Source organism: Temnothorax longispinosus, chromosome 4 (assembly GCF_030848805.1).
Source record: "Temnothorax longispinosus isolate EJ_2023e chromosome 4, Tlon_JGU_v1, whole genome shotgun sequence".
NCBI classification, from domain to species: domain Eukaryota; kingdom Metazoa; phylum Arthropoda; class Insecta; order Hymenoptera; family Formicidae; genus Temnothorax; species Temnothorax longispinosus.
This window is the reverse complement of record NC_092361.1, coordinates 15,749,327-15,761,628: the sequence shown is the minus strand read 5'-3', so window position 1 is coordinate 15,761,628 and position 12,302 is coordinate 15,749,327. Positions and strand designations below refer to the sequence as shown.

The 12,302-nt window shown below is 31.4% G+C and overlaps 1 protein-coding gene across 2 annotated transcripts; it reads left to right on the top strand.

Moving 5' to 3' along the window:
* Nucleotides 1-59: 59 nt before the first annotated feature.
* On the top strand, nt 60-11,242 carry LOC139811604 (green-sensitive opsin). Of its 2 annotated transcripts, none has more exons than XM_071775903.1 (6): nt 60-1,304; nt 4,637-4,731; nt 5,706-5,816; nt 8,180-8,439; nt 8,647-8,762; nt 9,140-11,242. In XM_071775903.1, the coding sequence occupies exons 1-6, from the start codon at nt 1,104-1,106 to the stop codon at nt 9,386-9,388; spliced, it is 1,032 nt and encodes a 343-aa protein (XP_071632004.1). In that variant the 5' UTR covers nt 60-1,103; the 3' UTR covers nt 9,389-11,242. The 2 variants fall into 2 exon arrangements, with proteins under 2 accessions (XP_071632004.1, XP_071632005.1); XM_071775904.1 differs by lacking the exon at nt 9,140-11,242 and adding an exon at nt 8,862-9,133.
* The last annotated feature ends 1,060 nt before the right edge of the window (nt 11,243-12,302 follow it).

Genomic DNA, 12,302 nt, shown 5'->3' with positions numbered 1-12,302 from the left:
TCCGTGTATATGTATACATAAGTCTTTCCATTGTTCTTAGGAGTTTTAATTTTTTACGATAATGTTAAAACTTTTATATGAAAAAGAGAGGAATGAAAGATATATCTCTCATTTATCATATGTATATTTTATGCTCTGTCCATAAAATGTCAAATCAATTCATGTATGCGGAGAATAAAAAAATGTTGTATTCTTCCGCAGATTATTTTGCAAGATAATGTCGTGTCTTGTAACTCGAGAAAAATAGATAGAATTTAATCTCTGCACGAAGACGCGCAATTCTGCACAATAGTGGCAGTATCAAGTTATATACGTAAATACAAACGCAGAAATGTTCCGCCAGAAGACGTAGACTTTGAATCTTTAAAGCGAAATTCTTTCCAGCCGACGTATAACGAAGATTACAAGCTTTACCAATATTAAACTTCAAGTTTTAAAGCCTTTGTTTCTTTCGGCTAAAACCGCAGGCAGACAAAGGGCAAATAAAACTGCAAGTAAATTAGTCAAACTTTAAACTCCCCGTAAACGTTAGTTAAGATAACGGATTAAACCGCGATGTAACTGTCACGTTGGTAAATTTCGTTTCTCCAAAGTCAGTTAAAATTAGAAGGCGAAGAGAAACGAATTTAAAAGTTAAAATTGGTCAGGATCGTTGAAATCCGCTTCGAGGATTGCGAATATCGAGGAAACCCCCCCCCCCCCTCACCGTCGCATCAAAGTAAATCTTAGAAATTACCAAAAAGCGTGCCGGGGAACACATCAGCGCTTTATGGCTTGCTTGACAGCGCATGACCCTTTTTTACGCTGTTGGGGGTTGGTTCTCGCTGGACGGCGGCCGGAGGGGTGTGCAGCGAGAGCGGCTTATGCTTTATATAACGGTAGCCTGACTTTGAACTTCAGCCACTAGTTTTGATTAATACAATCAGGACGGACCTGCCGCGTTTGTCGTTGCTCATCTCCCTCGAGTTTCTAGCAGCGGATCTCCGAGAGCGCAGCCGCATTAATCCTACTGTTTTCTCATCAATCAGGTTTCGTTCTTCCTGCTGTGAAGATTTCCGTTTGCCAAAAATTGACACCGAAAGTCTCATCCGTCGACAAGAAGTATGCCACTGAATCTGAGCGCTGATCTGTCGAACGATGTTTCCATCCTCGAGAAACAAACCTACATCTACATTTTCGCGGCGATCGTGCTTGGCTTTATCGGTTTTTTCGGTTTCGTCTTGAATCTGTTAATCGTAATAACGGTCGTGAAAAACGCCAATGTATTGTGGACACCTACCAACGTGGTCCTCGTCAACATGGTTGTGAGTATTTTTATAGAAAATAAATTTAATATTATTTACATTTCATATATTTTAATAATTAAATTTGATTTTTCCGGATAATGATTAAAATCGAAATTAATCTGTACGAATACCGAATTGCGACTTCAATGACAATTCACAATTTCTTGTGTTTGGTAAATTCTGTTTCTTTCATATATATTTGTATATGATGTCTTAAAAAATATTAGAGAATCGATAAGCAAATGTATATTTTAGTGATATTTTTGTCAAATTTATATTTAGCTTTCGTTAAAGAATGTAATATCCGTTTGTTTAATATCTTAAAACACACATATAACACATTTTTATATCAAATTTAATTATTGGAGTAAAATAAATGAAGAATTGAGTGGAACTTTAATATGCTTGTTGTGAATACTCTAAAGAACTCAAATAAAAAGCTTTGTGGAAGTTTCAAAGCTAAACTTTTAATGAATTCGGTAACGAAGAATCATTGTTTCTGCATATTTTCCAGGTCAGTTTCTAGAAAAAAAAATTGTATTACAGTATAAAAGAGTGCACAAAAACAAAACATACAAAAACAATCACATCCATGTTCTTTAATTAAAACTGCTGCTCTGTCTAATTTCACATACGTTAATGTGAAAGCACACTGCCCCATGGAGGGAATGCAAAAATGGTATTATTCAAAACAGTATTTCTAATTAGGTATTTTACAGCGGTATGAAATAAATGGAATTCTCTGTCATGCGATTTACATCGTGAATTAACAAAGTTAACGCCAATTTAATAATTAATATTGGTAATTTTTACATACTTGCGGCTATACAGTTACGAGAGAAACCTAATCAATTATTCCGTAATGTGAAATTACAACATAACAATATGGAGTATGATAAAACAATTAATGCAATCTTTTCTGCTCAATAGGAAATTCACTGGACAGGCAGTCATCGAATTTTTTACTTTTATTATAAAAAACAGAAAAATTTCACAATTCAGTAGTTATAATATAGACTGTCCTAAATCCTAAATAAAGAAAAGTCATTATTTCTCTCTCTCTCTCTCTCTCTCCTCCCTCCCTCCCCTTCTTCCCCGCTCCTTTTCTCTTTCCCTTTGTCTCTGTCTCCGATAAACTTTAAAACCAAACTGTATTGACCTGCGAATTCTCAAGTATCTAAATACATCTGAAATTCAAAATCGTCCTTTATAATAATTTACTTTCGGATAATAAAATTTTCAGATACTTGAATACTTTAAACCTCTACATGAACAGTTCATTAAAACTGGTAAAATTTCGTTACATAATTATTTCAATTTGTAATATTTCATTTATTAAAAATTTAAAAAAGTCATGTAAAAATATGAAGATTAGAACTTTACAAATGAAATATGGATGAGATCTAACACTGGAATATTTGATAAAGCCACTGAAGAAATATATTAAAATATTGAAAAGAATTAAATTTTAAAAAATAATTATGATAAAAGCGTGATATTACGTCAACTGTTTGTAAAGAGAGATATGTAAACTTGATAATAATAAAATAGGTAAACTTGTTGTGGGGAAATGAAATTAGGAAGGAATACTTGATCAAGCGAAATATGATACGATGGATCAATAACAAATTGCGTTTTCGAATTATTGCAGTAAATGATTGAATGTGCAATTTCGAAGAGGGCGAATCTCGCATTTTTTGACCTATACGTTTTTTCACTAATATATACTTACTTTAATTACGTCTACACATCTTTTTGTGCAAATTCTTGAAAAATTTTAATTTTCAGAGATGTGTTCTTTTCGAAATTGCGCACATTCAATTATTATATAGTAACATATGAATATTTAAATAATATTTTTGTAACAATTTTTTACATTTACGTTGTATATACATTGTATAATTAATTAATGTATAATTATTTGGATATGTAAATAATTTAAGTACATACTTAATTATTCTGCACAAGATAATTTTAGAAAATTATTAATTTACTTAAAAGTAAAAAGAGCTATAGTATTTTTTTCCAAAATACTACTACTAATTGCAATTCTATAAAATTTCCTTTCCTCAAGGTTGCTATAAAATTAGCACATTTTTTATTATATATAACACATTTATACATTTTATTTTTAAAATCTTAAATTACCAATTTATTACTTGCACAAAATTTTGTGTATAAAATATAACATATCATACAAAGGTATTTTTTTATATTACGTCTTTCCTATCTTATTAATTTTCAAAAAGTTAACCTCCTTGTTCGATTAGTTTTATTATATGCAATTTTTCTAGAAATGCTTACAAGTAAATAATACAAGATACTTTACTTAAGCGGACATTTTTAAGCATTAGAAAGAACATGTTTCGAAATGTCAGGTCTTACGAAATAAAGATGAAAGACCATAAAACGGTTGGATTTATATGACAACCAGTGTATTTCGTCATACAGCTAAGAATTTTTCTCAACAATGTCACACGATGAATTGAAAATGAGAAAAAAACTAGTAACTTTATTAATGATACAAATGTAAAAAAAATGCAGAGTTGTTGAGAACTATAGTATAGCAAGGTATGAATATCTAGCGCAGCATGTTTTCCTGTGTACGAATTTCATCTAAAACATTAAATTAAAAAATAAATTATGTTTCGACCCTACAAAAATATATAATAATAATGTAGTTACATTATAACTACACTTTAATAATGCTCTTATAAAAAAATTGCTTAACAATAAAGTTTAAAAAAATCATAAAACATCGTGAAATTATAAAAAGTTATCAATCCAAACATAGAAACATGTCTTCTATTCTATAGAAAGGAGACACACAATTTTTCGCAAAAAAGTAAGATTGCTTTTTTTAAGCATATATATTTTAGATTATACGCGTGTTTTTATTTATTTATTGCCTTTGAATCCAATTTCGATTATTTGAATATGTTAGTTAAACTCATGTTGTTTGTTTTGCTATCCGAATTCCAAACTTCTGCGAAATAACTCTCTAGTCTCTAGTGATACACTGCAATTCAACATAATGGTGTGAAATAGAAGCTTCACCTCGTTTGATGAAAGAAACAACGAAAACTAACTTTTAATAACTTTGAAAGGTAGTCAGTCCTCAATATTATTACAAGTCTTGTTTAAATATATTTCTACATCGACTTTATACATATAAATATTAAGAATGCAATATGTTTGATGATAAGTAATTCGTATTTATGACAGGAAAAAAACGCAAAGTATTTTGTAATCTCAAGAGATGTAGCGGCTCTAAATGCATAATTATCCCATTCGATTAGTTTAAAGAGTTGCAAGCGTATTTGTAATGCTTGACACGTTTATTCTGACAGGTTGGAGATTTCTTAGTAGCTGCGCTGGGAAACCCTTTCGCACTGACTTCGGCAATCGCAGGTTCATGGTTCTGGAGTCACGAAATGTGTCTATGGTATATGCATTATTATAATTATTATTATTATATAAAGGAATAATCGTTCGTCAAAACGCACCAAGTTTTATTTCTCAATTGAGTAAAACTTACTAACTTACTTACAGATTAATCTCAAGTGTGTACATAAATGTTTCGTAAGTTTTAAGCATATGATTAATAAAAGTATACACGTGCCTGTAAGAACTAAATTGCTAAACAAGTTAAACTGAAATAGAAACAATTTAAATGTCGAAAAATCGAACGTCTTTGTTGTAATGTTTTCAAGCATTTTAATCAACTTAATTATTTGAAATGTCAATAAAATTTGTCTGCTCTATAAATAATACGCGCTTGAAAAATCATATACTGTGTATATGCATACGTGCGTGAAATGTATAAACTTTTTTCCGTCGTACTAAAAACAATGGATTCATAAAAACACGTTTATTAACGAAATAGTATCTATTTATCATTTAAGTATGCGGATAAATAAAATTTCTGTACATAACACTATTATACGAGCCTCTAAACTGATCGATACTCTACGAAATAAGAAATAGAAAATGATGAAGTTTTAAACTAATCCGATGCTCGGGAAGTAAAATTGAATAATTTATGAAAAGTAAAGTTGATCAGTTTGGCTTTTGAGAAGCTCGATAAGCAAGAAGCTTGATAAGCAATAGCAGAGTTTAATAACGTGTCGAGTCTTCTCGAGTTATAATAAAAGTTATATGACGTGTGAAGATTAATTCAAGATTAATTCATGAACCCAGCAAGCACCAAGTATAAACATACAGCTCACATGCAAGTTATAATTTCCTACTTAACAATGTAAGTGTAATATGAGTAAAAAATTATAACGTGCATGTAAGTTACATGTTACTTGGTGTTTGCTGGAAACAACCTACCTTATAGAAAATTCTGTATATTCAATTATACGAATATTACGAATTTATTTAATTATAAGAATCAGATAAATTCTCTAACTTTAGGTACGCGTGGTTCATGACTACCATGGGATTTGCCAGTATCGGTAATCTGACAATGATGGCAATAGAGAGATTCCTACTAGTCGTATATCCGATGAAAACATTCTCGATAAGGTAAGAAATCATCAATTTCTTTTCTATACACACTTTTCGGAATAGAAACTATATATAAGCTAAAATATATGTATTTATACTTATCTAATCAATTTATCTTCCGAACGCTCTGAAAAATGTATGAATCTCTCCGATTTATGACCAACATACGAAACACGTGTTGCCTGTTAAAAAAGAACGCTTCTGCTCTCCTTATTAAATTTTACTTCTGAAAAATAATCTTTTCCTTTTCACGGTAATACGTAACGATTATAATATAAAAGTTGTGAATACGGCGAAATGATTAACTTGCGCATTCCTCGCACTTTCTATCGCACACTTTCATCGCAACGTTCTCCGGGAAGCGATGTTACTCATCACATCTACGAGGCGATCATTAACACCTTCAAAATGTAATTTGCACAGGTTGGCGATGAATTTTAATTGCATCACACTCTTCCATTTTCCATTTCTCCTGTCGTATACCATGTATGAAAGACGGACGCAAGTAACAAAGCATGTTTAAATGACAAAAGACTGTTAGGTCTAAAGTAGCACCACGAAATTATTGTGAAACGCGTTGCATAGGAATCTTATTTTCTTCACCGTAGACCGTAAGGTGACTTGCATACAATTCGCGCACGTTAAGCAATATATTGAGTATAAATCAATTCGATAAAATGTCAACCGATATCATAGCATTAATTACGCCTTTCGTTTATCCGCCAAGGACATCGTCGTGGATTATCGTCTTTTGATTAAAAGAAACGCAATATCATCTCTTGACACTGTCGTTTCAAGGTCATTTGTTTCTCAGGCTTTCATAATAATTAACGACGGTTTAAAAATGATCTCCTTGTTATCGATGGAATCCTATTTCATACGCATGAGAAAGTGGTAGTATAACCAAGCAAAAGAGCGGACTTTCAATCCGCTTTAACAGTAAATCCTCATGATTTTACTAACGAGTTAACCGTTTCACTAACGAGTCAAAACTTTTTATTAGAACATTGTTACATAATGATTAACGCTATTTACACAATAACAATTATCGGTAAATATTTATGTGTTGATAGTAACAAAATAGACAAATAAAATTATTTAGAGATTTTATTAAAATTATTTAGAGAGACATTGGCTGCGTTTCGATATTCACTACCAGTACTGAAAATCTGTAGTTTACGTCACGTATACTACAGATTTTCAGTACTGGCAGTGAATTAAGTGAATATCGAAACCATTATAAGCTATTATAAGAGAAGACAAATGAATAGCAAAAATATTCATTATAATCAATTTATAGGCATATAACATTAAATTGGCAATATTAAATAAAAGAACAAGTTTAAAAATTAAAAAATGCGTTTGTTAATTAATTTCATGATTTGAATTAAACTTGAACTGTTAAACTTATCGAAGTATTTGGCGTTAAAAAATCAGAAATTGTTAAAAAATTGTATCCAGACTTTTGCTACAGAGAGAAAAGTATTCGACAATTATATTCTTGAATCTGCAAACTTTTTTTAATATGTGTTTCAAGTCCGACAAATAATCGGCGCGTGCAGTTTATTAAGTTGGAATATATGTATACGTATAAATTATATACACTGTAATTCGTTACTTCTGTAACTATTAATTTCTTTACTAGCGCACCACGTACCGCGCCTGGACTCGTATCGCTGTTTATTAATTTTTTTTTTAATGTTTTATAAAAATTTGTTATTAATCTACTGCCTTTTTAATGTAATTAAAACTCGGTAATTGAGAAAGAGACTCAAGAATTTTTACTTTATTAATCAAATGCAATATATCTATAGTAATTATCGGAACAACGGTTATGTCACAAGACGACATTACCGATATTGATTTTTATCTTATTATTCGTATACAATTATGTGCTTTATTACATTGTTGATATAATGAAATCTCTTCTTGATGTAATTAAATTAAATTTAAATTAAAACGACAAACAAGCCGGTGTTGTATACGCATAGCTTTTATTTCTATTTGCTTTAACACTAAATTTCCGCTTACCTATTAGAAAAATTGGGGCATGTAGAAAAACGTTAAAGCGGAAAAATTCCGTGCTTCCACTTTTCACTTATTTTATTTGTCTGTTTTATATTTTATGTTTGACTTTTTGCTTATCTTTATTTCTGATCTACATTCTATGTTTCTTCTTTTTCTCCACAAAAAGCATTTTTTCTGCAATTAATGATAAATAGAACAGACAAAATAAGAGAAAAGTAAAAATACGGAATTTTATTTAATTAACATAAATTGAACTCCATCTCCCAATAAAGATACAATTTTGTATAATTTAATATTTCTCTTAAGCAGTTTTAAGTAGATTACTTTTTACTGTAAAAAATCAATTGTTATAGGCATGCTTACATATTGGCGTTCTTGGTTTGGATATACGCGCTCTCCTTGTCATTACCGCCATTCTTCAATTGGGGAACTTACGGCCCGGAGGCAGGTAACATATCCTGCAGCGTATCCTGGGAAATACACGATCCTGAAACGCACAATGACACCTACATCGGATTTTTATTCCTTTTTGGGTTCTTTCTTCCTATCATAATAATCATCGGTAGTTACTGCGGCATAATAAAGACGGTGAAGAAAATAGGAAAAAGAATTAGTAAGTAACACTTTTTCAGTTTTAAACCATAGTTGTACAAAAATTAAGCCACATGTAACTCCTCTTTGTTTAATTGTAAGATGATGTTGAATGCATTTTTTGTAAAAAAAAAAGGAGAAAAAATAATTCCAAATTGATGAAAGAAAAAAATGATTCCAATTGATGAATTGATAGTACTGTTAATTTTGATTATTTATCTCGTTCCAGGTGCGAAAAATAGACGGGAGAAGAAAGTCACTAAAATGGTATATTTAATGATTCTTGCTTTTTTAATTGCTTGGTCGCCATACGCCGTTCTTGCTCTCGCAACTCAATATTTCAACGTAAGTACTCTCATTAATTACGAAAGGTTCAAGATACTTTTTAAAGATCTTAAAAACAGCTGTTACGAAATATGCTATAGTTTTAATGTTTTATTTTAGTTAATTATTTCAAATTATAATTCGCAAGCTGCAATCAGAAATCTTGGACCGCTGCGTGACGTAAATAAATAGCGAGAGTGTTACAGCATACATATTTAAACAGCAAAATCTTTTTATCCAAGCAATCAGGTCAACACCTTCATGATTGAGCAGTCATATCAGAATGCCAATCTAATGACTGACACGCCGGTAGCTTCCTAATAACTCGATTAATTTCTCCCCACTAACAGCAGGCTGTGAAGGATTATAGCTTATGAAAGGCACGTATATGATTGCAGGTACAACCCTCCCATATCGTAGCGGTGCTGCCAGCGCTTCTCGCGAAATCCTCCATCTGCTACAATCCCATAATATACGCGACTATGACTGTCCAATTTCCCAATATTTGGAAGAAGATGTTCTCCAGCAATGGAAATAACCTTAAGAATAAGCAACAGCACGGAAGCAACACGAAAGCGAACTTCGAACTCAAGACAGAGAAAAAGAGTGCCAACCGCCTTTCAACTCAATTGAATGGAAAGACATAATAATATACATTACTACGTGACTGCAAAGCTAAAGTAAAAAAGAAAAGAAAAACAATACATGGAGAAGAATATTGCTACACAGTAAAAAATTTTGTGTATTTTTGTTAAAAATGGACCTTGTTAAAGTTTTTGTGTTAAAAATGTAACATACTTATGTGTTAATTTAACTAATTTTGATTATGTCATCTGATTTTTTTGTGTTAAATTCATATTTAAGTAAATCAAATATTAAAATAACACATTTTATATTTAATTGTAAGATTAACATAAAAATAATGTAATTTTGTTAAAAAAATATCCTTTTCATTTATATTTAGCATTATACAGATGTCTATTGTACATACAAAAATGTTAAATTAACATGGTTTTCAATAATATTTAACATTATACAGATGTCTGTTGTACAAAAAATTTTTGTTAACATATCATCAAACTTTTCTTTATTTTGTGTTAAATTATGGACATAATATTTGTGTCATAATTTGACATATTCACATTATGTTAAATTAACACAAAAATTTGAGTGGACCGTTTGGGACATGTGATTTATGTTATATTTAATACAAATCTTTTTACTGTGTAGGGGACCAAGAACGCGCGTTACTTCATCGTTTATTTTCAACTATTAAAGAACAGTAGCTTGGCTTTTCCGTGCAAATTCTTTCATGTAAATATGTATACTTTCCTCTCTTTGCTCTTTTTCGATTTTAATTTAACACCGTTCGTGACAGGAAATTCTTCCTGGACGTGCATTTTGCGTTTGAAATTAATTCCGACCAAGCGCCTGGATATGGGATACAAATTATTGTGGGTATTATTCAACGCGATATAAATTACGGTTTATTTGCTATGTTTGCATATTGTATATTTGAATATTGTATTGCTCTGTTGAAATATTGTAATATGTTCTTCGATCGATGTTTAAATAAATATACAGACATAGGTTATATGTATGTATATAGATTAAGTCTCATTCATAAAGAAATGCTAATGTAACGCGTATAAAGAATTAAAAATCATTGTATTTTGTGCTAATATCGCTCTCGCTACACAGTAAAAAATAAAATGTTAATCGTAACATTTTTCAAATGTCCCAGAAAGTCCACTCTAAATTTTGAGTTAAAATAACTCATTCATCGTGTGTTACTTGTTGACAAATTAGAAATGTTAATTTATTGACACTATATTTTACATTTATATTTGTTCTTTTAACTTTAAGTATAATGTTAAAATAACTTGTAAAAAATGTCGATATAACATATTTGAATAAACGATAGTTATTTCAACTTAAGAGAAATGTTGTTTTGAACATTTGATTGTAGTAAATTTGATTATTTTGTATGTCAAAGTTTACGATTATTTGAAGATTTACTTTAACTTTTGTTTATGTTAAAATAACTTTAAGGCGTGTTGATTTTTTGAAATAATTATGTTAAAAGAACTCAAAATAATATTCAATTTCTAAATGACATACATAAAGTGTTAAGTTATCACGTTGACATTAATATAACACATAAAAATGTTACGAAAATAATAACATAGCTGTTGTATGTTAATTTTACATTGAAATAATAGTCAAATCTTGGTAACACAAGAAAATTTTAACATTTGGACGCACGATTTTTTACTGTGTACATATCTGCCGATTCTTCAACGGATCCGTTGTAAAATATAAGTGTTTAATGTATGAAACGCGATTTCGCTTCAAGAACTCTAAAGTTTTAACATGACTTTAGATACGCAGGCATTTCCAGCATTCCAGCGCAAATCGAGTTCGATTTAACTTCAACAACAAACAAAAATCTATGTAAAATAAAATCGCAAAGAGTAGAAATAAACTGTATGTTTAGCATATATTGACTGTGTGCTGTGAAAATTAAAAATCTCAAGATTTATACTCGATCGTAGGTTGATCTAAACTTTGTATCATCCAATTTCGGCACTAATGCACCTGTCTTTTGAGGGAAATTAAGTCTTCGAAAACAAATTTGTTTATAGAACGAGTTTACCTACTCACGCGAAAGAAACTTCCAACTTTCCGTAAAAGGGAAAGTTCTAACTCGTTACCTTGTATCGTCTCTCGAAATACGCAATTTGTACGCAATCTGTATTCGATAAAATCAGAATATCGCGGAAACTCTAGTGCCAATTAAGTAGTATCGCGATTCGCTCACAAGTGTTCGCGATTGCAAACGCGTAAGAAAAGATAAAATATTCATCACTTTGATTTTTTCGACAGTGAATGATGACAGTGAATATAATGCGTATCTCTCGCCGAGATAATATCTATCCAGTAGCTATCGTTACATGATTTGTTGAAATGCCGATAGAGCAGGTTGCGCATGCCGCGTGCGCGTATTTGTGCGTATGCGTGTGAATGTGCGTAAGAGGCAGTTGACAGGTTCGCAGGTCCTACATTGTTGAAACACGATCGGGTGATTGCGTTATATGAGCAACCAGCGCGGAATCGAGTATTACGATTCGTAACACGCGCAATTATGCCACATCAGAGAAAGTGAAATCGCAAGGAAAATGTGCGGCTGCCGCGGGGCAACCGACACACTCGCATCCCCCCTGCTCCCCGCGAGTTCTTATTAACATTTTCTGGACGAGCCGCTTTTGGCGGGGATCCGCGATCCGCGATCCGCGTCTCTCGCGCGGAGATTGAGGAACTTTCGCGCATGCCGATGACGTCTCTATTATCGGACCGGAAAAGTCCGCTTATTTTTTGTTGAACCAAGCGTCAGAATTACGTTTAAAAAAATGTCTCATCCTACTGAAAAATTCACAAAATGTGTATCATTAAGGTGATCCTAAAGCCGTGATCCTAGCCGGTTTTTTTCAGTTTTTTTCTTAGCACTAATCTTTTAATTGGCTTTATAGAAATGCAAAATTCTTGTCTAGAATTAAAGTA

Bases quoted from the DNA above. Each gene is read 5' to 3' on its own strand.
- LOC139811604 (XM_071775903.1), top strand. From the start codon at position 1,104: ATGCCACTGAATCTGAGCGCTGATCTGTCGAACGATGTTTCCATCCTC. The intron at 1,305-4,636 runs GTGAGTATTTTT...TTATTCTGACAG, and splicing joins TGGTCCTCGTCAACATGGTT to GTTGGAGATTTCTTAGTAGC. The intron at 4,732-5,705 runs GTATATGCATTA...CTCTAACTTTAG, and splicing joins AGTCACGAAATGTGTCTATG to GTACGCGTGGTTCATGACTA.